The sequence below is a fragment of the Ruditapes philippinarum genome, unplaced genomic scaffold (genome assembly GCF_026571515.1).
Source record: "Ruditapes philippinarum isolate M1 unplaced genomic scaffold, ASM2657151v2 ctg4772_1_1_1_1, whole genome shotgun sequence".
In the NCBI taxonomy this organism is placed as follows: domain Eukaryota; kingdom Metazoa; phylum Mollusca; class Bivalvia; order Venerida; family Veneridae; genus Ruditapes; species Ruditapes philippinarum.
The window spans coordinates 71,071-97,756 of record NW_026861813.1 but is presented as its reverse complement, the minus strand read 5'-3'; the positions used below and the strand labels follow the sequence as shown (position 1 = coordinate 97,756).

The 26,686-nt window shown below is 31.7% G+C and overlaps 1 protein-coding gene across 1 annotated transcript in view; it reads left to right on the top strand.

Annotated features, from left to right (window-relative positions):
* Positions 1 to 26,405, top strand: part of LOC132716904 (protein scribble homolog) — a 74,510-nt gene extending 48,105 nt beyond the window's left edge. The window contains exons 31-41 of the mRNA XM_060700238.1: positions 1,491 to 1,598; positions 2,502 to 2,588; positions 5,163 to 5,405; positions 8,975 to 9,083; positions 9,723 to 9,779; positions 10,784 to 10,880; positions 16,318 to 16,473; positions 19,061 to 19,184; positions 20,591 to 20,788; positions 21,698 to 21,777; positions 22,446 to 26,405. Coding sequence (XP_060556221.1) covers positions 1,491 to 1,598; positions 2,502 to 2,588; positions 5,163 to 5,405; positions 8,975 to 9,083; positions 9,723 to 9,779; positions 10,784 to 10,880; positions 16,318 to 16,473; positions 19,061 to 19,184; positions 20,591 to 20,788; positions 21,698 to 21,777; positions 22,446 to 22,449 — 1,263 coding nt within the window. The 3' untranslated portion in view covers positions 22,450 to 26,405. The remainder of the gene's footprint in view (positions 1 to 1,490; positions 1,599 to 2,501; positions 2,589 to 5,162; positions 5,406 to 8,974; positions 9,084 to 9,722; positions 9,780 to 10,783; positions 10,881 to 16,317; positions 16,474 to 19,060; positions 19,185 to 20,590; positions 20,789 to 21,697; positions 21,778 to 22,445) is intronic.
* Positions 26,406 to 26,686: the final 281 nt, after the last annotated feature.

Below are 26,686 nucleotides of genomic sequence, written 5' to 3'. Positions count from 1 at the left end.
GCTAGCCCTAATAATATCTGTTATTCCTTTAAAGGTTGTCAATGTTTTTTTGTGTCGCCTCTACGGAGTAGTGGCGACATATAGGGATCACTTCTCCGTCGTCTGTCTGTCCGTCTGTCTGTCTGTCTGTCCGTCTGTCCGTCCGTCCGTCACAAAACTTGTCCGGACTACTCCTCATCAACTACTGGTGCAATTTCATCCAAACTTTACAGGAATGATCAGTACCAAGTCTAGTTGTGCATATTGTCAGGATTTTCCGGTTCAATGATTTTTGTCAGAGTTATGGCCCTTTAATAATTTTTAATTTTAAAGTTTGTCCGGACTACTTCTCTTATACTACTAATGCAATTTCAATGAAACTTTACAGGATTGATCTGTAGCTCAAGTCCTTGCGCATATTGCACGGGTTTTCCGGTTGAATGATTTTTGGCCGAGTTATGGCCCTTTGATAAAAAGGTTTCTTTTTCTGTGTGTTGCCAGATACACAAAAGCTTGTCCGGACTACTCCTCATAAACTACTGGTGCAATTTCATCCAAACTTTACACGAATGATCAGTACCAAGTCTAGTTGTGCATATTGTCAGCATTTTCCGGTTCAATGATTTTTCTTGAGTTATGGCCCTTTAAAAAATTTTATTTTTAAAGTTTGTCCAGACTACTTCTCTTATACCACTTATGCAATTTCAATGAAACTTTACAGGATTGATCTGTAGCTCAAGTCCTTGCGCATATTGCACGGGTTTTCCGGTTGAATGATTTTTGGCCGAGTTATGGCCCTTTGATAAAAAGGTGTTTTTTTTCTGTGTGTTGCCAGATACGCAAAAGCTTGTCCGGACTACTCCTCATAAACTACTGGTGCAATTTTATCCAAACTTTACAGGAATGATCAGTACAAAGTGGTTAGTCTAGTTGTGCACTGTCCGTCTGTCTGTCCGTCTGTCACAAAATTTGTCCCAACATGAAATTGGCCATCATGAGGCGACACATGTGATTACTGATCGCTCTTGTGTTTTTATAATATATATATATAAATAACAAAAATATTTAATAAGTGGAGCGTGCTGTCTCCTCTGAAAGTTCTTCTTGTAAATATTGACAATCTTTAAAAGGTATAACTGTTTGAAAAAAATTGTATATACTTAATCATATCTGGGTTTTAATTGATAAACTTGCAGTAATTTCAATAACACATCATTTTTTTCATATTTAATATATTATTATAATAGAATACATGTAGTTGCATAAGTGTTAGATGTTGTATACATTGCCTTTAACACAATTGCATAGCTTTTTTATTTTGCATTTTTCGATTATGTTGGCATGTCAACTTGTTGAGTTTTCATCATTTTGAAATTACAAAAAGCATCTCTTTGCCTAAAGATTTTCATTTTAATGGAATATTAATAACAATCGTTCTTATTTAATTGAACGATGTTTAAAGTGAGTCAGTGTGATATCAATTATATTTCACTGATGAAATCTGTGTTTAGGAGAAGCAACGTTTAGAGAGAGAGGAGCAGGAAAAACAGGTCGAGGAGCAGGCCAGAATTCTGCAGCAAGAACATGATCAAATCAAAGGGCCTGAACTTCTACAACAGGTAAGGGTTAACAGTTTTACATAAATTATCTCCCTTTGTGTTAACTTTTCCTCAAAAGGCCTGATCTCATGCAATATGTATAATTTTGACAGTTATAGGTATATTATCTTCCTTTTATATCAAGTTTTTATTGAACGCATGTTTGTTAGATAGGTTACTAATTCAGCAAGGCCTGGAATATCTCACATGTTTTTATTGTATGTTTGAAATGGAATGTCTAATAAGTTATAATTATTCCTTTGTATCAAGTTTTTAGCTCACCTGATCTGACTCTGGGTGAGCTTTTTTAATTATTTTGATGTCCGTGGTTTGTTATCCACATTTAGTTTGTTAACACTTTAAGTTGTCTCATTTTTGCCACAATTGCCACAAAACTTGATCAGAATGTTTGTCTCCCAGTAATTACTTGATCAAGTTTAAATATCGGTCATTTCGGATGAAAATGAAATTTGAACATGAGAGACCCTTTTTCACACACTGATATTTTTCATCTATTTTTAATGTAATACTTAAAATAGTCTCAGACTAATTGATGGGGACCTCCCTGGCTGTGTGGTTGAAGCTGCTGACTTCAAATCACTTGCCTGTCTGTACTGCGGCCTTGAATCTCATCAAGGCTTGGATCTTTTACCTTGTGAGAGAGCAACCAAGCTGCATTTGTACCTTGCAGAGAGTTACCAGTTCTACTTCGGTGCCCACTCATATTGAAATGCCTGAAATAATACATGAGGGGGCACCTAATTGTCTTAACTTTCCAAAACATATGCATGAATCTGCAGGCATGAAGTGTTAATGTTCTTTTACAAATATAGAAATTAATAATAAAACAACTCATCAGCTGTGAGCAAATTTCCTTAAATTAACAGCATGTATTTCTGTACTGTTTTATTATGTTATGCGCAGACTGTGATTGCCCCTCAAGTGCCTCAGGAATCCCCTGCCCCTTCTTCATCCCAAAGTGTACAGCTGCTGGTAAAGCCAACCCCTCCGGTATGTACTTTTCTTATTCTAACATCTAATGAGCTTTTTTCAGTATGTGTGTCTGTACGTTTGATTGTGTCAGTTTTCTCTATTTTACACAGGCATGAAATAAATAGTGGTTTAGGATTGTTCATTTCATTTATCTATAAACATGGTATTGTTTAAAAAAATTTATAAGGATGTACATTGTTAGATAGCAACACTGATGTTAATGTCCAGCTAGTTTTCAAATTTGGTCAGTAGTTCTACCTGATCTTCAAATATTACATTAAAGGATTGCCATCTTGTTTGGCCAGAATTTGGAAATGATGTTTTAAGACAATGAGAAAAATTGTGTGTTCAAAGAAAGGTTGAACAGTATTCTAATGAAAAGATGGTGTGATATAATTTTCACATTTTTCTTGCAATGTTTACGTTTTTAAAGATGTTACTAGGAGCCCAGATATCTGAACTTGCGAATCTTGATTTCGGTGACAAATATTTGAGTCAGGATATTCATATAAAATATTTAAGAAGTCATTAAAACATAAGTATAATGTGCTGAAAATTTTTTCTTAAAATGTGACATTTACTATACACTTTAAAATTTTCATATCCTTCTGCTAACTGAGAATAAAACAACGGCCTGAACATTTGGATGTTAATGTTTGCTCCCATAGTAAAAAATATCCACCTTACTCACATACTGTATTTCACTTAATTCTTGTGCTACTTCCTCTTTATCTGGATATTCTAGTGTGTTTATCTGGATATACCAGTGTGTTTATCTGCATAATTATACTAGTATGTGTATCTGGATATACCAGTGTGTTTATCTGGAAAAACCATTGTGTTTATCTGGATTTACCAGTGTGTTTGTCTGGATATACCAGTGTGTATCTAGATATACAAGTGTGTTTATCTGGATATACAAGTGTATTTCTCTGGATATACCATTGTGTTTATCTGGATATACTAGTGTGTTTATCTGGATATACCAGTATGTTTATCTGGATATACCAGTGAGTTTATCAGGATATACAAGTGTATTTCTCTGGATATACCATTGTGTTTATCTGGATATACCATTGTGTTTATCTGGATATACGAGTGTGTTTATCTGGATATACCAGTGTGTTTATCTGGATTTACCAGTGTGTTTGTCTGGATATACCAGTGTGTTTATCAGGATATACAAGTGTGTTTATCTGGATATAGGATATACAAGCGTGTTTATCTGGATATACCAGTATGTTTGTCTTAATAAACCAGTGTGTTTATCATGATATACCAGTGTGTTTATCTGTATATTCCAGTTTGTTTATCTAGATATACAAGTGTGTTTATCTGTATATTAATACCAGTGTGTTTGTCTTAATAAACCAGTGTGTTTATCAGGATATACCAGTGTGTTTATCAGGATAAACCAGTTTGTTTATCAGGATATACCAGTGTGTTTATCTGGATATACCAGTGTGTTTATCAGGATATACAGTGTGCTAATCTGGATATACGAGTATGTTTATCAGGATATACCAGTGTGTTTATCTGGATATACGAGTGTGTTTATCTGGATATATCAGTGTGTTTATCTGGATATACCAATGTGTTTATCTGGATATACCAGTGTGTTTATCTGGACATACCAGTGTGTTATCTATATATGTTATTGTGTTTATCTGGATATACCAGTGTGTTTATATGGATATACTAGTATGTTTCATTAATCTTTTGAATGCTGGATTATCACTGGCCTATACCATTGAAATTCATTTCAAGGAGTGGAGTGACCATCACACAGTTTAAACTCCAGCAGCATGGCATATTTATGCAAATTCACATCTTTCGTGACGTTCAGAGATTTGCTTTCTTCTGGCTCTCATCATTTTTAATTTCAAAATTAAAACATATTGAAAAAAGACTAAGTTATTTGCAAATATGCACACCTGTGCAATCTGACCAGAGTTTATTCTGTCAGCTGACTAACTTTCAGTTGTTCTCTTTATACCCTCTAAATTTATGATGGGCAGTTTGATAAATGGAAGCTCGGCAAGTTAAGAAACGCACCATGTTATGGCTTAAAATCTAAGCGGCATACAAATTTTGAGAAATACAGTATGATTTTAAATGCTTTTTACATTACCTTACTATGTATGAAAATGTTAAAATATTTTTTTTTTTCCAATGCAATTCTTCGTTTTTTCTAGTGCATGAACTTAATTTTATATTTTGTTTATTTCTGATTTTGTATTTAGATTTTTGACAAAAGTTCAGTCTTTACTCATGTACTGAAAATAAAAGTGATAATTAGGTTCAGTTAGGTTGATGTGATGTTAAACCCAACCAAAATATAATAATTAAGACTTATATATCACAAAAAAGAAAGAAAAAAAAGAAAAGGAGAAAGACCTTTTATTTTGCTTTTAATTCATAGATTTACGTGATCAAAATGGAACACTATTCTAATAATGCTCTATGTAAACATGAGTAAAGAATGAACAAGAAATTAATTGTCTAAATTGATTCTTGAATGAAGCATTTGGGTGTCAAATTTCTTAGCATGTTATATGCCTGCACAACTTTTGAGTTCTGTTCTGTTATTAGCCTGTGAACCCTAAGCCTGTACTGAACAAACCACGAGCCACTCCACCAGTGCCCCCAAAACCCGCCATTATTCCACCAGCTAAGGGTTCACCAAAGCTCACACCAAAGGGACCCAAACCAAAAACTCTGCCACCCAAACCAGTAGTGCCACAGAAGCAGGGTGTCGAAGACATTTTGAAGCAGGCCCGTACGCCATCGGCAAACCTCTCCAGCAGTAATGTGATGAAGACGCCAGAGAAGCCGGTAAATAAATACATCAGAAATGTATCAGTTAGTTAGGTTATAGTTATATATAGTTATTGGTTAATCATCATAATAATTATGTCTATGGGTAAAGTAGTAAAGAGTTACGATAAGAATAAGATAAGTAATTTTAGGTATATCTGGAAAGGCATGTTAACTTTAGTCTTGTGTTGTTTTATTGAATGCAGAGATAGTGATTAGTTGTAGTTTTTACTGTTTGCATGTATCCTGTAACAAAATGCTGTAAGTAATTTACTGTACGGAAAACTAATGAAAGAACTTATTCTTGCTGGCTTATTTTCATACTTGATTTATGAGGCATGGGAATTTACTTTGCTTTAGTCCACTAGCATGTTTTTACTTCTTTGAATTTTTCAATGGTTGACAAATTGAATGTAACAATATTAAATGTATTGATGTACTAAACTACTGACTGCAGGACTGATGTGTTATGATCAAGTTTTGATATCTATGATCTGTTTGTATATTTATATTTTACCTACCTTTGTATGGCACACTGTTTGTCATGATGACTCTAATGGTCAACTGTCATTTGTCCCTCATAGCTGATTTTAGAAATCATGTGTGATTAGTAGTCAGTCACTTGTGGAGGTATTTGTAATTACCTGTTAATTAGCCAGGAAAAGCCAGTTAGGTGTGTGTAGCCACTTCCGTTATTAGACCCAAAAATGTATTTAGATTAATATAAAAACCAACTTAACAAAAGAACAACTTGATGATGATGAATCTGGTGGTTATAATGATGATGATTATAATAATGATGATCATGGGTGATGTAAAAATCAGTTCTTTAACATAAATTTTGGATTCATGTTGGTTAAAATGCGTAACTGAAAATTGTCTTGATGGCTTCATAGTGGGGATAAATTCCTTGAGTTTCTAAGTTTGAACCTCTTGAATAGCTTTTTATGATGGACAGTTTAAGGCATATTGTCTTTTGGTGTATAAATATTCAAACTTGTCAATTCCAGTGTCAAAAAACATCATTAGATCTTCAACATTTTGGAAGATAAAATTATGTTTCAATCATTATCAAAAATTAACTGGGTAACTGTATTTCAAAGTTTAAAACAGGTATGTAATACAAGTCAAGTCAAGTCAACTTTCCTTTATTACACACATTCCATGTTAACATGAATAAATACAGTAAATACCTTAATTTTTATCAAGTAAAAATACTTTTATATATTGCATTTGTAATTATACTATGGCCTTTGTATCTGAACATAGACGCATCTGCACATTGTCTGCTAAAATATGACCTTGACCCCAAAGTTAATGAGACACTACTGTATTATGGCACAGTTCAATTTAAAAAAAAAAATTATTTCACTTTCTACTATGTAGTGTTGTAGTAATGTAGTGGCATAGCATTTTTTTACACAAATGCAATCTTATTTGTATTTGTAAATTGTCCAAAAGTAACACAAATGAAAAATGAAAAAAAAAAGAAAAAAAATCCAATAAATAAAAGCAACAAATGTTTAATATTATATAATATAATAAAAATAATTACAATACAAAATAAATACAAATAATTCATGTATAATATAATAATATAAACAAACATATTACGTTGTTTATTTTCTAAGACTGACTTTAACTGGAGTAAAGAGATGTTATATTAAGGATGTCTGCAGGAAATACTGTACTATAGGAGTGTGTAATTTAGGCAAAATCAATACAACTCTGTGTCTAGTATAGGAGACAAAATTTCCATGAAAGTTGTCTGTGCTACAGTGAAAACTTGGGACAAATCTATTGATTATTGCTGATGATTATTTTCTGTGCACACTGAATGCCTTGTTAAGATACTGAAGATAATCCTAGAACAATTTGGCCGCATTTATGTTAGAAAGTCTGTTTAAGATGCAATTTTGGGGGGCTGAAACTGTTCTGGTTTTCCCTATTCAAAATGTGTATTTGGCAAAATATCCTTTTATAGGAGTACATGCATACTAGTCTGTTGATAAAAACTGAATCTTCAGTACTTTGTAATTTGTAATTCTTGATATTTTAGGATGAAAAATATGTTATTGTAACTTAATTTTCATGAGTATTGAAGGAAATTAGCAATAATATTATTATTTGTTTCTCTTTGATTATGATTGAGACATGATTTTAACTTCCAAAATGTTGAATATTTAATGATATTTTTTGACACTGGAATTGACTAGTTATGTCAAAACATTTGTGATGAAGTTCATTTTTGTCTGTATTTATAAAATGATCTTGATATTATTACAGGCTAAATTACCTTATCAGAGTAGATGGTTAAAAACACAGCTAAAAATAAACTTTAATGTTGATTAGAATTGTAGTTTTTGAATTTGCAAATGAGGCCATCCCCTATAGAACTAAACACCAGTTGCTTTGACTAAATTTACTTATCTAAACATCACAAATGAACGATTTAACTTAAATTCCAATTTCTTACAGAATTCAAAACCAGTTTTGTGCTTGTTAAATCAATATTTTATCTCATTAATTACATATACAAATAACAATACAAGTAAGAAAGAGAATATAGAAAAATATAGAAAAAGTCAATGACTTGTATTATAATGTATGCCTCTTCTGGCCCAAATTTACTTGTAATGTTTAAGCATCACAAATGAATGATTTAAATAAAAAACCCAGCCCCTAACCCAATGACAGGCAATCAATAATAGTTGTTACAACTGGAAGTTAAAGCAATCACTAGTGATGTGTTTTTGGTAAGCTTTTATGTGACATTGATCTTGTAACAGAGTGAAGCAGGCATTCTGGGAGAGTCTGTCAGACTGTATTGGAATGAAATCGGTCCTCTCGTTACACACTTGTGAGGCGACGTGTAGTTTTCTCTGGCTGTAGAAGAATTTGTATCATTGTCAAAAAGTGTAGCGTTAAATTAAAAAGAGGGATAATAATATGGCAGACTTTAAGGCAGAGGTATCATCAATGAAAGATGGATTATGTTTTTCATTTCAGTTTTGGATTATTCTTGATGTTTTACATAATGCAAATTGCTTAAAAAGTGTATAAAGGGATATCTGGTTTGTAATAGAGTGTGGAAGATGACACTGCTTTTTGGAGTATATGTTATAATTTCCCATCTTTCATGCGAAATATCTAAAGGGATTTGTCCATTAAAATATATTCATCATTTTATTGGGAAAATTTCTTAAGATGAACTGACTGAAAAGCAAACAGTGCAGACCATGATCAGACTGTTAAGATGTGCAAGCTGATATTGGTCTGCATTAGTTGCATAGGCATATTCAGTAGCCATTGGCAGGGGGGAGGGGGTCAGAGATAGAAAATTCCACTCGTAATTACGAGTAGAAAAAGAAAACTATGCAAAACGAGTTGAAAAATGATGCCTGCACATTGGATTTAGAAGGTACTCGTCCTGCAGGAAGAGTGACTCTGAAAATATTTTTCGATGCCTGGGAATTGGGGAAGGGTTTTAATCTGGGTCATTACAGAGAGCCTTACAATATTGAATTTGGTGAGATAAATTGTAGAAAATGTATGGTAATGTATTTTTATTGACTGATAACTTGCAGGTGTATGGTGGATCAAAGCCTATTGCCAGAGAGGGAGGCTCATTTAATACAAAAAAGAGGTTCTTTGAAATGGAAATACATGAACAACATAAACTGGAAACAACTCAGGGTAAATATATTTATTATTATTAACTTGTTATTGCCAGCAGAGTAGAATGTGATAAGTCTGAACATTTGTGAAATATGACCAGGTTCTCAGAGATCTGAAATTTCACTCGTCCGCTCGTAATCACTAGTAGAATTTAAGAGAATTTGATGCAGGAAGCCTGCACAGTGATTTAGAAGCTACTTGTCCTGCAGGACGAGTGACTCTGAAAATGTTTTTCAGTGCCTGGTTAATTATTGTTGACTGTTGTAGCTAAAATAGTTGATTAAAAATGGCTAAAAATTTCCCTTTCTTTTGTCTTCACTTTGATCCCAACTTTTTGAATTTTACAAAATGTAGGGTAATGTAACAAGTGAAAAATTGCTGTCTATAAATAGCCCAAGTAACACAAATTCATAAATTTTGTCATGGTCTTTCTCTAATAAATCCTAAGCAATTAAGTAAATAAAGATAACTTTGTCCAGTAAAGCATATAATTGCCTAAGGCTCTGATAAAGTATAGTTGTATTAATTAGAGAACTTCCCATTTTTATGCCCCGACTCCTGATAGTTTTTTTATTGGAAAAAAAAACAACAAATTATTTCTGCTTTTTAAAGTAAAAATGTACACAGAAAATAAAGGAAATATTTGGGTTTTTGCAGCTAAACCATTCAGATATTTTTCGGAGCATGAACTTGCTAAAATGAGAAAAGAAGAAGGTATAAAAACTGTTGTCAACACCCCATTATTATCTCCACCTTCTGTACTTTGTCATTTTTGTGAATTTTTAGTTTTCAAATTTGTTTGTAAAATTTGATTTTTTTATATTATATTTTCTATCATTATTTGAGTTTTTATCATTTTTGATTGTGGTTTTTTTTTTTGTTAATTTGATAACATTAATAAAGTTTTAAGATATATGGATGTTTGGTGTAAAGTTTTTATTTGTAAATATAGGATTTGTTTCATGAATATAGTCAATGTAATCCGAGAAATCAGTGGAATAATTGTGCACCTTCTGTGAATAGCACAATATTAATATGGTGACCATCTTGGATTTTGGTGGCCATTATTGGATTCACAAAATCCAGGCTTAAATGAAAAGTATTTTATTATCCCACAACTGTGCTGAGTTTCAGGCTTTTCACAAGAGGTGCACAGTTTCGCCCTATGTTTTGCACAGACTCCTTGGACTTTTGCAAATACAATTCAGCTTTGGCTTAAGTATATTCTAAGAATTTAAAAAAAAAGTCGACTGCAGTAAAATTTAATATGACATCAAAATTCATACAACAAGGGTTTGCCATAATTTTTTGTCACATTATTTTTCAGCCATCTCCCCATTGTAAATTTGTATTATTTTGCAAAATAAATGTACTTGAACGGGTGTAATAAACATGGTCCTTTGAGTTTGACTTAAAAAAAGAGGCTTTTATTTACAAACTTATTTTGTCACCCTAATATATTGTTTATCCCCATTCATAAAACTAGAATATGTTGATGTTTAGTGGATTCGATAAATAAGAAATATTTCAAACAGATATTATCTAAATTTGCACTCTTGAATTGTTGAATATGAAGAATTGAACAACTAGAATACAATGTACAATGTATATTTCTATATTTATTAATGAGAAGATACATATAAACCTGGACAACTAGAATACAATGTACAATTTTTATTCGAATATTTGTTAATTAGATTGTTTCATTGTATTGACAGCTGACAAAGCTCTGCGGATGTCAAAGGAAGAATTATTATCTAAAGTGTCTGAGGGTGTTGGTAGCGGGGATGAAGAGTATAATAAAGTTCTGTCTAGGTAAGTGAAACCCAACCCCCACCTGCCAGAAAGCCACACCCATTAATATATACATGTATAACAGTAACTAGATTCTAGATAATGATAATTCAGTGTTGTGTTTCATGTCGAGGATTCATTGCAAACAAAATGTAAACGAAATAATCACATAAAGCATATGTTTATACTGCATTGTAGCAATGAATCTACGAATGATTATCTGTTTCTTTGTTGTCTTATGATAATTATATCAACAATAGCTGAATGTTCTAGATGAATAGTTGAGAATAATCTAGCTGCTGGTGAAAGTTATGGACGCAAATATCAAGTTAAAAAAGTGACTTTTAGCAATATAAGGTTATTCTGAATGGTCAGTGTAAGGATTGAAAGTAAACTTTACTTGGCCTAACTAAGGCAGTGGTGACATTGTTTAAATATAAATTCTTATAAACCTTTATTTATAAATTGTAAATGTACATTATTTGGTATTTTGATGCCCAAGATACTTTGACACAGATTATATGGCCAAGGTATAAAATAAATTATAATTTAGCATTAAGTTAATGGTCAAGGTGTAAAATTAATTATAATTTAGCAAGTAGTAATATTGCCAAGGTCATTTATACATGATCATATTATACCTGTTCAAAGCCAATTAATAATTTATAATTCTGCACATTTCCTTTCCTTTGATTAAAACAGGAAAATCAATACATCATTTAACAACAGTGTTTTAGATTATATTAACAGATTATCCAATAATAATTAATATGCCAAACATGTAGTATTATGAATTGTAAAATATCAATTATATGAAATATTGGTGGTATTTCAATGTAAAATTTTATTACTAACACACATTTTACACTGTTTTGTATGAAAACAGTCTGGGAATTAGGTAAAATAATTTATCTCCTAATTATCTAACAGTTTTATTAGATATTGTCTAATCACTTTTTTGCATGCTGCTTTTTACTATAATTATGTAGCATTATTGTCTTAGAAATCATGTGACCTGAACAGATTCATTTTATGGAGACAACTTTTACAGAAGTTTGTTTAAATTCCATGGAAAGTAAAATGAAATTTTAGCCCTTACCCTGTTGGAAGGTGATACAACTATAGAGAGGCAGGGTAGTGTGCCCTTGTAGTAGTCTGTGACAGAAGTCCTGGCAAAGTTAACCACAATCTTGTTGGTTAAAGTGACATTGTGGTAATTTTTTCATTGTCAAGTTGGGCTTAATCAGCTATATAGTTCAAAAGATTGGCTATAATAATGGTCATTGACCAATAATTAATAATGACAAAAGGATGGAATATAACAACTATCTAAAATGTAAAAAGACTGCCCCCTCTGTTTGATAATGGAATGTATGAGTAAAATTGATTGCAGCATTATAATATGAACTATTTCAGGTCACATGATTCATGGCCATATGTTTGTTATAGAGCAGTGAATGAGTCACCACAACATGACACATGTGTATAATGCTACAATAGCTGTCAAAATAAGCTGATCACAAACAAGAATAAAAAATCATTTGAAGTCCCCTATTATGTCCTTAATAAGATTTTGTTTACAGGAATAGAGCAAATTGTTTTTACAGAGGCAAAATCTCTGGTTCTACTCTATTAATGCCATACCAGTTGAACAAATCGATATTCAATATTTTTACTATTACAGAATCAACTCTTTATTTGATCAGCATATTTTCTGCTTAATGTCTTTATTTGATATGCATATAATATCTTCATGATCATCAGTTTTGAAATTTAAAAAAAAAGAAAAGAAAAAAAGGAGAAAAAAACCAGCCATAAACAAATTTTGTTCTTACTTTGCTAATAGCTGTTAAAGAACTTAATTGCACTCTTGATGTTTTTCATTATCTTTTTATGTGGCTCAGCTAAATGTGATGGGGTCTCTTCAAAGTCTTCTTAATTTTATTTCATTTCGCCATGCACATGGATCAATTTTGTCAGATAAAATATAGAATTATTTGTTGCAGATTTTAATAGGAAATGAAAAAAAAAAGATACACAAATGCCCCAAGAAATTAGATGTTCCCTATAGATGACAAATTAGATTTCCTTCAGCATATCAATTTTCTCAAGTATCAAATCAATATAATGTGATGATATTAAAGGGCCAGCTTCCTATTTGCAGTCTGATTAAACTGGTAACTCGGATTGTGCTAAATTTTATTATTTTGATGTTAAATATTCCCTGACATTACCAATGGATAGATCTGAAATCAAAGAATAACCAGTTGGTAACATGTATTAGCAGGGTAAATTGATAGTGCTAATTTTGATAGATGAACTTGTTGGGCTCTAATTAGGAAATTGATATCAATTCTGTGTGCATTGTTGTAGAATAATGCACAGTTCGAGTTTAAATGCGTAGGAATATTATCATGAAGGCTGATAAACATTTCATGAAAAACCTTGCATTATTGTACTATAATGAACAAAAAAAAAAATCTATTTCCGTTCTAACATGCTTATAAAAAAGAGAATTGGTAAAAATTTGTTTAACTACATTAAGCCTAGAAGTAATTTTCCTGATGTCATTTGGTTTATTGATGTCATATCTGACATCATATTACGTGTAAGCATTCCTTGCATATATCGTGCACTTGACTGCCGTATCTGTTTGATAGGGGAATATTGTGAAGCGTGTTACAATGTTACATATATGATGATTATCTTTATCCGGCTCATTTTGTGTAATGGATTTTCCAGCTTTGAATTTGGAACAAATTTAGACTGTTAATTAAAAAGACAGTAATTGAGCTGCCACAAGGATAGAGCCTGGTCAGACTGCATGGATGTGCTGGATGGCCTGGCACTATACTGATGGCTGAGCCTTGATCCTCCAGCAAGGGTTTAAACTCGGGATATTCATTCATCCATCATGCAATGCTTTCTTTTTGCTTGTGACCATAAAGTCTACCTAGCTAGTGTTGTGAAAAGTAAATCCCTGAAGTTAAATACAGGAAAACGCATGACAATATAGTTAGTAAACCTATTTATCAAATTATGTATCAAACTGAATCATTTTGTAATATATTCACCTCACCAATTTTTTTTGTTCACTTTATTAAGCTTGTTTGAACATGCTATGCATGTACATGGTATAGTTTGATGTAATTTGAATGAATGTAAATTAATGAATATGAATTTTTAAAGATTTTTATTATTTTTATCTTAGGTCTTTTACTTTTGTTTGTTTGCTTTGTTGAAACTTATCTTGTAATCACTTACTCCAAGCTGTTTGTGTTTTGTGCTGAAATAAGTTATTTTTAGCTTGACTTTTCGAGGAAAAATTTAAAGCTATTGCCACAGTCAGGTTGTTGTTCCTATTTCAGTTGCTATCAAGAAGTGGGTCATTATTTTTCTTATTTCTTAATGGATTGTCTTCATACATTGACATAACAACCCTTTGATCAAGACTTTAAGTATATCAGATTGAACTTGATCGACCTAGACTCATAAATGACTGACCTTCAAGGTCAAGTGTTTAAATGTTGCAATAAGCTATATCTTTGTTATTAATGAATAGATTGTTTTAATACTTGGAAGCAACAGTCTTTTGAAAAAGACCTTAAAAAAGTCCAATTCTTTCATCAATGACCTTGACCTTTTAGGTCAAATTAAAGACTTTGCTATAATGGCAATAACTTATTTAGGAATCAATAATACTTGATCTAATAATACTTGAGCACAACTACCCAAAGGACAATATCTTAAATAAGATCAAATCAATTTGACCTTGACCTACAAATTACCATGACCTTGAAGGTCAAGATATTGTATTTTCAATTTTTGCTTATTATTGGCTATAACTTTGTAATTAATGAGTGTATTGTCCTCATACAATCCTTAAGACAAGACATTAAAGAAGATTTATTGAACTTGACCTTGACCTGAATTTGACCTATACACTAATCAGAGAATTTTGCTACATTTGGCCATAACTTTGCTATTTATTTATAAATTTGATTTATACTTGGACAAAAGAACCCGTTTGACAAAACTCAAATTTTGACCTTGACCATCAAGGTCAATTTAAAATTTACTTTGTTATTTATTTACAGATATGATTCATACTTGGACAAAAGAACATATGAAAAAACTGACTGATTAGTTCAAATGTGAACTTGGCCTTTGAATGGCCTTGACTGTCAAGGTCAAAGAAAAAATTTGAATTGGATTTGTTACAAGAAAATCTTGTTTTGTAGGAGTTACCTTTACTACAATGTATAAAATTCTTCCAGTATTTTATAATAAGAAAAAGTATAGCATGGCCGCTAGTCGGAGGCTCTTGTTGCTAGTTTTTATGCCCCCACAATGTGGGAGCATATAGCGTTGCACTTGTCCGTCCGTCCGTCCGTACGTCCCAAAATCTTGTGAACGCAACTCCTCTTAAACCGGATGGCAGATTTTGCTTAAACTTACAGGGATGAACAACCTTAATGTGTAGATGGTAGTAAAGGAAGGAATTTTTGCTGCGACCAAATTTAATAGAATTATGGCCCTTTGTTGATTTTTTCACTAGATACTATGTAGAAATTTTGTGAACGCAACTCCTCTTAAACCGGATGGCAGATTTTGCTTAAACTTACAGGAATGAACAACCTTAATGTGCAGATGGTAGTGAAGGAAGGAATTTTTGCTGCGACCAAATTTAACAGAATTATGGCCCTTTGTTGATTTTTTCACTATATACTATGTAGAAATTTTGTGAATGCAACTCCACTTAAACCGCATGGCAGATTTTGCTTAAACTTACAGGGATGAACAACCTTTATGTGTAGATGGTAGTAAAGGAAGGAATTTTTGCTGCGACCAAATTTAACAGAATTATGGCCCTTTGTTGTTTTTTTCAATATATACTATGTAGAAATTTGTGAACGCAACTCTTCTTAAACCGGATGGCAGATTTTGCTTAAACTTCCAGGGATGAACAACCTTAAGGTGAAGATGGTAGTAAAGGTAGGAATTTTTGCTGCGACCAAATTTAACAGAATTATGGCCCTTTGTTGATTTTTAGTTTTCAACTTGTGGCACATGTAGTCCAAAAAATATTTGACCTAGAGTCATAAGATTGACAGAACAGTGGCGTGTGGGGGCATCCGTGTCCTATGGACACATTTCTAGTTATTGTAATGCATTTCTGCTAACAAGATTTTGTTCACATCAACTGATACATGCAGTGATGTGAGAAAAAGAAAGAAAAAATATGAAAACTTTGTCCGCTTTAAACTTAATTAAGTTTATGTTCGGATTAAAGAGGCTAGAATGGATTTTGTTTTATTTTCTCTTTGTCTTCTACTAAAGGCATGTAAAATCAAACCTAAATATTGCTTAGGTATATTCTTATTTTTTCACAAACAGCTTTTCTTTATAATAATGTCTGTATTTAGTTCAGTGCATGATTTCTTGTTTTTGTTACTAGTCCCCCCAATGTGATGCGAACACTGGACCCCTCGACGGCTCATACCCCTTCAAATAATGTCCAAATGTCAAGTGGGCCATCACAAGGTCATAAATTATCTCCGGCAGAAGAACGAGCCATACAGGCCGAGCAAAGAGCGGCCTCACGGCAGGCTAGGTGCGTGTCTTCTCTACTTTCTTCTCTAGGTTAAGAAAATATATTTGTCCGTTACTGGTTTTGTAAGCAATATGAAATTTTTGCTTTTAGTGATGTACTTTTTTAAAAATTTGTACATTTTTTAAGTACATTTGCTATAAATAGTCATAAACAAAACATTGCTGTTATTCACATGTTAAACTACAAAAGTTTTGTTTTTTTCATCTTTTAGGCAGAAAGAGACCAGCAATGGGCAAAATTTTCTTTACCTTAAAGTATGATTTAATCACAATATTTTCTACAAACATTTTGTTACATTGCACTTGGGAAGTGATCTTCATTTTTCAGTACAGTATACAATAGTCTGTGCTGAAAATTTAATTGAGGACGTACAACAATGAAGTATACACCTCAACTACAATTCATCACCTTAGTGTAATAACTGGTTAACTCCTTCCTATTTAAATTTTCAAAGGACTTAACCTATTACTGCACTAAGTTGACAATTTCAGTTTCTATTTTTTTTTTTACTAGAAACACATTTCTAATGCAACAAGTATTAGTACATCTGCACTCCGTAGTGAAAACTGCAAAACTGATATTATTTTTGTCTTGTGCATAATCATATTGTTTTTATCACATTATTTATTTGCTCATGTAATGGATTGATATTTATGTTTCATATATTTCAATGACTTGTCATTTCTACGTTTTATTAACTAAATATAGCCTGTTATAAATTTAGTCTATCTCTTTATGTTGTCTGTGAATGCATGTATCTAAGTTCTTTAACTCTAGTTGTTGTTGTGCCATGTCATGTTAGTGAGAACATTAAAATGTTGTCTTTTAATGTTTGTAATTGTAAAATCACACTAAACAAAAGCAACACACAGAAATGTTTTGACATCTTAGACTATAGTTGTTGTCATGAGAATTTCTATGACAGTTTGTATGAACTGTTTTTTTCTTGTATCCATATATTCACAAGAAGACAAGAACTAAAATTGTGAAATGGGCTTTTATCATGTCTTGAATTTCAGAACTGTCTATCTTGATGATCATGGAAGAATTTTAACACAATGAAGTAGCCAGGCTTCCGTGTAGGCTGCTATATTTCATTATTTTGATAATTGAAATCTCTCAAATTTACAATGGACAGTTCATTATTCAAGGGTGAAAAAGTCTGTTACACATATTTAGCAGAGCAAGGGCTATGGTTCATAATGCAATTTTATGGTAATGATTTTAAAGGAGCAGGTTATAAGTGCATTGCAATATACCCCAGAGATATCAGACATATGTAGCATTTATCAGGAAATGATTTATACACAATGTATTATCACATATTCAAGAATGCCAGTGCAAACCACTTTTGTATATTGTATGAATGTAATACATGTATGTCTTCAAGCCACATGCCCCTCACCATTGAGGGTTTAACTCCTGCCAGGGATAGATTCATTCATGCGAGGAAACTATCCACCTAGCTTATGGAACGCTTGTGGTTCTACTGAAATAATGCACAGAAGAGCGGGCAGGTCTTCCTCTTCTAGTATAGATGGAAAGTCGCCGTAACTATGATCTATAACGTGTTGGTGTGAACACAACAAAAAAAAAATATATATATAAAAATAAGATGAATGAAAAAATAAAAATATGAAGCTTGTGTGTAAATGCTAATAATGTATTTGCTATAAGTAAAAGTCATTAAAGATATTTATGTATGAACATAAATGTAGGGTAGTGAATTTAAAGGAAACAAGAGATAGTAAATTACGGTCTAGCATTAAAGCAGCTTAATCATTTGTTAGATACAGTAATTTGAAGCTTCTGTAGCCAGGAAGTTATGTCATCAAAGCATAGACACTTGACTTGAGTTAGGTACAACATTCTAGCATTTCTTTCTAGTAATAAAACAATGCACAGGTCCATTGACATATAATAATAAACAATTCCATTGAACAGTTCAATTGACATAAGAATACACAGTTCCATTGGCAAATTAAAATACACAAAGTCATCAACATATAACAATACACAGTTCCATTAACATATAACAACATAGATTCATTAACACACAACAATATACAGTTCCATTGATATATAACAATTCACAGTTCCAATATTATTTAACAATGCACAGTTTCAGTGCCATATGAAATTAGATCCATTAACAAATACCAATACTCCATTCCATTGACGTATAACAGTACATGATATCATTGACATATAACAATACACAGTCCATTGAACAGTTCAATTAATACATAACATTGTCATATTATAAAACACAGGTTCACATTATTCTGTACTATCTTAACTTATCCTGTTAGCCAATCATAGGCTTGCCTCTATGTCTGGGTTTTGGGGGGTGGCAATTAGGGTGGGATCATAAATAATGAGAAATATGGTAGATCTTGATATCAGGTAAATACAAACTTTTAAAAAGTTCAAAGTATGAAGTGAAAAAAAATGTTCTGATCCAAATTTAGACAAAAATTGAACATAATTAGTTTGGACAACAGCATGTTTGAATATTTAAGTGGTATAGATATAAGTTTATTACAGAAGTTGTTACATTTATAATTGTTGAAAACTTGTTTTACAGGATGAAGGACCTTGAAGATGATGCTATACGAGCTCAAGCTGTCATTGCTAAAGCTCAAGAGCTTCAAAATGATGATAGTAAAAGTAGCAGCAAGGCAGCCACCAACCAGAATGGAGATTCTGAGGTGAGATATTTGTCCACTGTATCATGATGTTACAAGTCCCACATACAGGTCAATTATCTTCTATGAAGAATTGAACAATTTTACTTGAAAGTTGCCACTTAAAAAAAATCTAGGGGTGCTAGGGCATGAGGGATGTTGCACTTTTTCGCTACTATCCCTCATGTACGGACTCAGTCAAACCGAGCCTGCAATTTTCATGTAATTTTATTGTGGTTAGTACATCTAAGGGATCAGACTTTATCCAGATTTTGAAATCCTACTAAAAATGTAAAAATAAAAAAATACATGTAGAAAGAAAAAATACAAACATTTCTTTCTTTTAGGGGTTAAAGTGGGGGGGGGGGGGGTCAATTTTCAACAAGAACTGTGTGTTTTAGTGCTCCATTTTAATTAAAAATAATAAATTTAATTAGTAATAAAGTAATAATTTTGGGGATATTGAACAAATTATTGCAGTTTAAGTGAATCATAACGAATCTGGTTTTAAGATTTTAAATTGTGGTGGTTTTTGAATTTATTCAGTGGGAAAATTAATAAAAGATATTGTGTGTTAATCTAAAAAGTAGGAAGATTGCTTCAATTATTTCTATGGTACTGTGATTGTTTTATGTCTTGTATAAGTTGAGCTGTCCTTAAGAAAAAAAAGAAGAACATAAATGAAAAAAAAAAAATACACAAACAACATAAAATCAAGTACATTTTGTCCTATGGTATAACATGTATAAGGATTAGAAGAGAATCTGAACATTTCATTAAACAATTGACTGTAAGGTAAGAAAACAATTTCAACTTAGCAGCAAAGATACAAAAGGTAACCCTCATAAAGAAGTTGCACCATAATCATTCCCCATAGAATTGCCTTTATCTATCCATATTTCCAATGTGTTTGCAGTAAGGAATCTCAAAAATGAAAATGCATCATTTACTGGAGACATAATTTAACAAGTAGACAGTGAAAAATAGAAATTGATTGGTTATAGAATACCATACATGTTAAAGCACTGACAATGTAATTATTAAAAGTGATCTTGGAATAGTTCCAGACTTAGAAATTTTATGTATGAATATACATAACAAAAATTAGTATTTCTGCATGAGAAAATTGGGGAAGGTGTTATTCTCCTAAAGGAGTTACCCTCACAGAGAAGTAACTTGCCTGGAAGCATAACCCTCTTAAAGGGGTTTACGTCGCAGATGAGGTATTTGAAATTAATTCTTCACTATGTACATGTACTAGTACATGGTTTCGGACACACACGGGGTTATCTTTCTTTGACTATGCTGTAAGCTAAATGAATTACATAATTATATTTATCTGAAATGTAAAAAAGAAAAACATACTGTATTTGAAACTGAAAACTTCACACTATCATTATGTGGTTTCTTACATGCTGCTCTAATGAAAGGCTCAGGTAAATCAGTTGTCTAGTATGTCCCCTGTGAAGCTTGTAATCTGCAAGAGGCCCGGTGATACCTCTGTCCGGGAGAAATGTCAGGTGATAGATGAGAAAGTCTCGCACAAAACTGTTGAGGTTATTGATGAAAAAACGGGCAAACCGACAATTCAGAGGCTACAACTTGTGCAAAAAGTTGTCGAGACCGAGGTAGATGTATAATTCGTATCACTAGTGGAGCACAGAATTCCCCCCGGAGCTTATAGTTTAAGGGAAAGAAAAAGCATCTTGTCTGCTTTTGTTTGAAGAGAACCCATTGCCTTGCTTAAGCCTTGAAACACAATATTTTCCTTGCTATTTCCCCTATATCTACAACTTTGTATGGAATTTTTTTTTTTGGCTTATATAGTAGTGGGTTGGTTAGTAAGTTACATTGTTTGATTTGTCTGGACGACTTTTGTATTGATATATAGTCATATGATTGGGGATTTTTCATATGAGATGATGAAAATGAAATTTGGTGTGCATCTGTGTTGTTGGTTTGGTTGCTTTGTTTCTGTAAAAATCTTTATTTTCTGTAGACCATGCCCAATCTTTATGCTTTTTTGCCCCCTTCCAAAAAAAGGGGATATAAATTATTTCTGATCAATATTTTTTTGTTGTTTTGCTTGTCCTATTCTCATTTTCCCTTTACATTATATTTACAATAAGGTTTTTTTCGAATTAATAATTAATTTATAAGGTATTGCCAAAGCACAGAAATTTAAGTTATTCCCTAAAAGCTGTGTCCAAAAAGTAGAAAATTAATGCCATATTTTATTGTTGTCTTGATTTCTGTTTGTGAGTGCTTTCATTGTTGTTAGAGCATCAATACCAACAGGAGATTAATGTCCAAAGCACGAGCTTGTACATGTTTTATAAAGAATGCCTGTATTGTAAATCTGAGTGCTTTTACGTAGGTTCCCAGCTTGTGCATCAAATAATACAAATACACACAGATGCATGTGTATAGGGTTGGGGGGGCTCTTATTAATCATAATTTCACAAGACTGCTGTGTCAACAGTTTTGTGGATAGTGTTGATTATTTTATAACATGTGTTTTATAATTACATTTTTAGGTAGAGGTAACTAAAAGACAAATTATTGAGCTCAATTTAGATGATAGTTCTTCTCCTATGAGTAGTTCTAATGAAAGTCGGTAAGTATGAAATATTTTCACTGTTGTATTCATATACAAGTGAGGATGTTTTCTAGCATGATTGTAGGTTTGTGGTTCTACTCAAATGAATTGAGAAAAAAATGACCTATTGTTGGAAATATTGCAATGCTTTTCACTAAAATTGGGCAAAGAATAGCATAAAAATACAATTTCCAATTTATTTCTGAGTATAATTCTAAATTATCTTCTGCATATCTTTTTGTTGTAAATTCCGAGCTGATATATGTAAGAAAATTGAAATTTTATGTTTTTTGGCCTCAGTGGAGTTCCTCTAAATGTAAAATCCATGTCTGATTAATTTTACAGTCATGCTTTATCATATAACTTTGGTTAGAACATTGCCCATGACCAGTAGACGATGCTGTTTTGAAGAAGCTCTGACAGTGATATATACATTTTTCCAAGTTAAAATTACTGAAATACTAAGTTTGAAACATCATAGAATTATTTTTCCTACAAAAATAAAAAAGCTGTAGGCTGCTTTGATATGTCACTGTGAAAGGCAAAATCAAGGGAGGGCTTTAGTATACAACAAACACAGACTTTGTTTTAGTGTTAAATAAGTTGAGAATATTGAAAGAAAATTACACTGTAAAAAAACATTTGGTTCTTCATTTAGCTTATTATTTTCTTCTTCATTTTCACAGGTAGTCTTTCATTTTCCTAGTAACCTTGGTGTTCATTGGCTATAGAAGTATTCGTGCAGGCTATAACAACAACAGACAACTCTTCGGCTGAGGCCGTTCTCTAGATATCGTTCAATATAGCCTGATAAAACCAAGCGAAACCATAGCACACTCGAGTGATCGCATCCAAAAACAGTTCACAGGGTTTACATAGAAAATCTGCTTGGTTTTTACCTTTGTGTGCCATTTTGCTTTGCATAGGGGAAAAAAACGGCAGGTTTTTGGTATTCTGGGAAAGGATTCTCTTTTCGAAATAAAAGTTACGCTCGACCTGTGGAGCGTTCACCAAACGGATGTGATGGTATGCATAAATGTTGGAATGCCTGGGATTGATCAGGGTTTATATATTCATGTTTCTTATATAAACTATACAGACCTCTGCTTAGGAAATGCCTTAATCATAAAGTGTATAACTCAAGCACCATATGTATAGTCAAAACAAATCAACATTTTTTCTTTGCTTTTCTATAGTAAAACTTAGAAAAAAAGGCATCCTTGAATATACAATGATCTTTTATATTGTTTTGTGATGTACCTAGTATTTCCCCTGAATTGCCCAAAGTGACAGAGTGATAGAGGCAAAAATTATTTTTTTGTTACATAGGTTGTCTTTATGCTTAAATTTTTATTATGTAAGTAATTTTTTTGTAATTGTATAGTTTTTTTTTTAAACAGATTTTAGTGAAACTACAATGTTTATTAGAGTTTTTGGCAGTGGGAATAAAAATATTTTTATTTCAGTTTTATAGTTATGATCTTAAGTATGGAAATATTGTTTTTAAAGTAAGTGCATACATTATTAAACAGAGCTAAAAATAAAAATGAGATGGGGGTTATAGAGACAAGGAAGTGAGTTCAAATTTGTGTTTGCTGAGAGGTGATTATGAAACAGAACATAACAAAAGAGGAACATAGATTCTGTATGTAGCGGCCAACTTGTTTCTCTCTCCCCATGATTCTTAAAAAGCTCAATGTAGATGGATCTCTGGCTTTTTTTTTCAGAATGATTAAAAAAATATTAATAAAAAAAAGGAACAATTGAAAAATAGAAAAACTTTTTCGAAATATGATATTACAGCCTAACCTCAAATAAAAAAAAATACTATTTAGCAAAATGTTAATCTGCTATTTGAGAATTAAGATTTTGTTGACATTTAGAAAGTATTTTCGTGGAAAATGTGATAAAATTATCTATATTTCATGCTAATTTATGAAAATTGTTTCATCAGTGAGGTATAATGTATATTATTCACTGTTAATAAGTCTTTGCGACAACTACCTGTATTTCGTCTTTGACATAACAAGATAAGAAAATTTAAGTTTGTTTGTTGTGAATATGGTATTTGTATATTACTTTGATGTGATATTTTACATATTTCACTTGTTGTCTATGCTGGTGAAAATTAAATGCAGTTTTTCACATCGAAGTGAAATATATTCCATATTCACTAAAAACAAGCAATCCTTCATTTCCAAATAAATCATATATACATCTGTAATTTTTAATATGCTTTGATTCATTGATTTTTTCCCCCTCGAAAAATATGTCAATATTGACTTTTTCATATATGTACTTATATTCATATTTTATTCATAAAATAAACCATTGTTATGCAGGATTGAATTGAAATGCTAAAAATAAATAATCTAGTTTGTGGTAAATTGTATGTATTTATATCTTAAGCAGTTTTGTGTTCAAGCAAGGTTAAATTTTTCTCTTTATCTCTCTCTTTTTTTCTCTCATAGTCATATGTGTTTTGTCGCATTTGTTTTCTACTCCAAACAATTCGTAATTTCGAGGAGTAGAAATGTATTTTTCTACCATAATCTGTGATTTTTTTCTCGTCAATTTTATTCTTTCTTGCATATGGGTGCAAAATGTTTATTATATTTGTTAAAAGCAGATTTAGGGACTTAATTATGAAAGACATCAAAATTTGGTTTCTTGAATTCAATAATAATATTTTGTTTACTTTTGGAATAGATATTTGATGTCAAAGATTTATAAATAAAGAAATTTTGAATAAAGAAATTTTCAAGATACAGACATTTTTTAAACATGATGTATTGAAGCACAAGACACAGTTTTGTCACGATTTCTGGTGATTTTTAGCTTGTCTATTCTTAGAATAGAGAGAGCTACATGTATTGTTCTCACCTATGAATCGGTGTTAAAGTTAACTTTGATTAAGTTGTCGTGTGCTAGTTGGTATATCCAAAACTACTGAAGGGAATGAGTTGAAACCTCACACACTTATTTGATGGCTCATAGGAGGTCACTGTCCAGGCTTGGATTTTGACAGAATTATGACCCTTTTTGAACATTAAAAATTCTACATTATCCAGACTCTTGTTTTACTATCAAGCATAAAAAAATGCTTCCTTGCATGTGAAAAATATATACCTATATCACCCACTGGATGATATTTATAGGGGAAGCTTCAGTTGTTAAAAAATAAAGAAGATTGCATTAAAAGTAAAAGGAATTTATGTTAGAGTGTTAAAATGGAACATATCTGCTTGAAGTAAAATAATATTTGTATTTCACTCATGCCGAAAGCTTTTGCACATATTTGAAATGTGTCACTTTCTGGAAAACATATTTTATATTCACCTAAAAACAAATTTTCTATCACTGTAATCAGTTATTCTTGTATTGAATGCCGTTATAATTTTCATATCATATTCTGATATTAACAGCTAGTAACAATTATTATTTCAGTTGCATGTATGAAATGCACTCAAATTAAGAAAATTCTTACAGTTACTCAGCAAATCACGTCATATTAAAATATGATTGTATTTTATTTTTTATTACATAATAACATATCATTTAAAGAAGCAGAATACATATCGCTTTATTATAAACCTAAACTTTGTAATCACAGTTTTCACAAGAGTAGGGGCCAGCAAAAACAGGTTTTTATGAAAGCAACTGGCTTCAAAATCTGGCATTTCAGAAAATAAAACCTCTTAAACCTAACAGTTGGAACTTGCAGAAAACTATGCGTTTTAATTTAGTGCCCGCTTATAGGACGCACCCCTTTCTCAGTACAAATATATTCATACTTATAATAGTATGAATACTAGGACTTATGAATGAATAAATAAAATATATCAAGCAAAATTTTTTTACTAATGATTAAACTTAAATGATCGCAAAGACTGACATACTGAGTGAATTCTTGTGTTTATCCTTAAGAAAATAATCTAGTATAATGTTGAGATAACAAAAGTTTTTGTTGTAGATGTATTTCTGTAGGGTACCTGTAGGGGCAGTGATATAATCATGTCATAGTTTTGTTTATTACCGTTTATATATAGTAAACTAATCTCTCAAAAAGTAATAAAATTATATAGGAGATTCATGTGCAATATACGTCACCCAATTTTTTTTTAAAGTAATTGAAATCTATTATTGTAGAGTTGATCAAAGAAGACCAGCTTTGAAACAGATGGGATGATCCCTTATCAATTGTTAGGATGTTCCCATATCAAATTTGAGGGTGTTCCCTTATCAAATACATGTGTTAGGTTATTTCCTTGTCAAAATTTAGGGTTTTCCTTTATCAAATGTTAGGGTGTTTCCATATCAAATGTTAGGGTGTTCCCTTATCAAATGTTAGGGTTTGATAGGTTGTTCCCTAATCAATTTTTAGGGTGTTCCCATATCAAATGTTAGGGTTTCTCTTATCAAATGTTAGGGTGTTCCATTATCAAAATTCAGGACTTTCCCTTATAAGATATAATTATGTAACTAAAAGAGTTCAGGTAGACGGTCACTGTACATACATGTATCTTAACAGTTAAAGTCATGATCAAAAACTTAGAATTACATGCATATAGAGTCTGACTACTTAGAGAAAGTTGGAAAGTATGTATAGTAAAGATTCATGGGCAAACAATTAAGTACATTTTTTGTACTTGTATATGATTGGCCTAAATAAGGAAAGCACTCCTCAAGTTTGCTTTCATTTGGCCTAAACATTTGTTTTATTTAGTAACATGTTTGATCATTATTTCTATTGTATTTGAATTACCTGTTTGCTTCAAAGGCAGAAATATTGATATGAAAAATTCTGATAGCTTGTTTTTAAGGTGTTTCAGAAAAAAAATTGGCAAATGATATCTAGCAAAGGGGAGTAACCCTTGTTTTTTTCTTAGTTTTTTTTCTCATTTTTTTTTCTTTTTATAAATAGAAA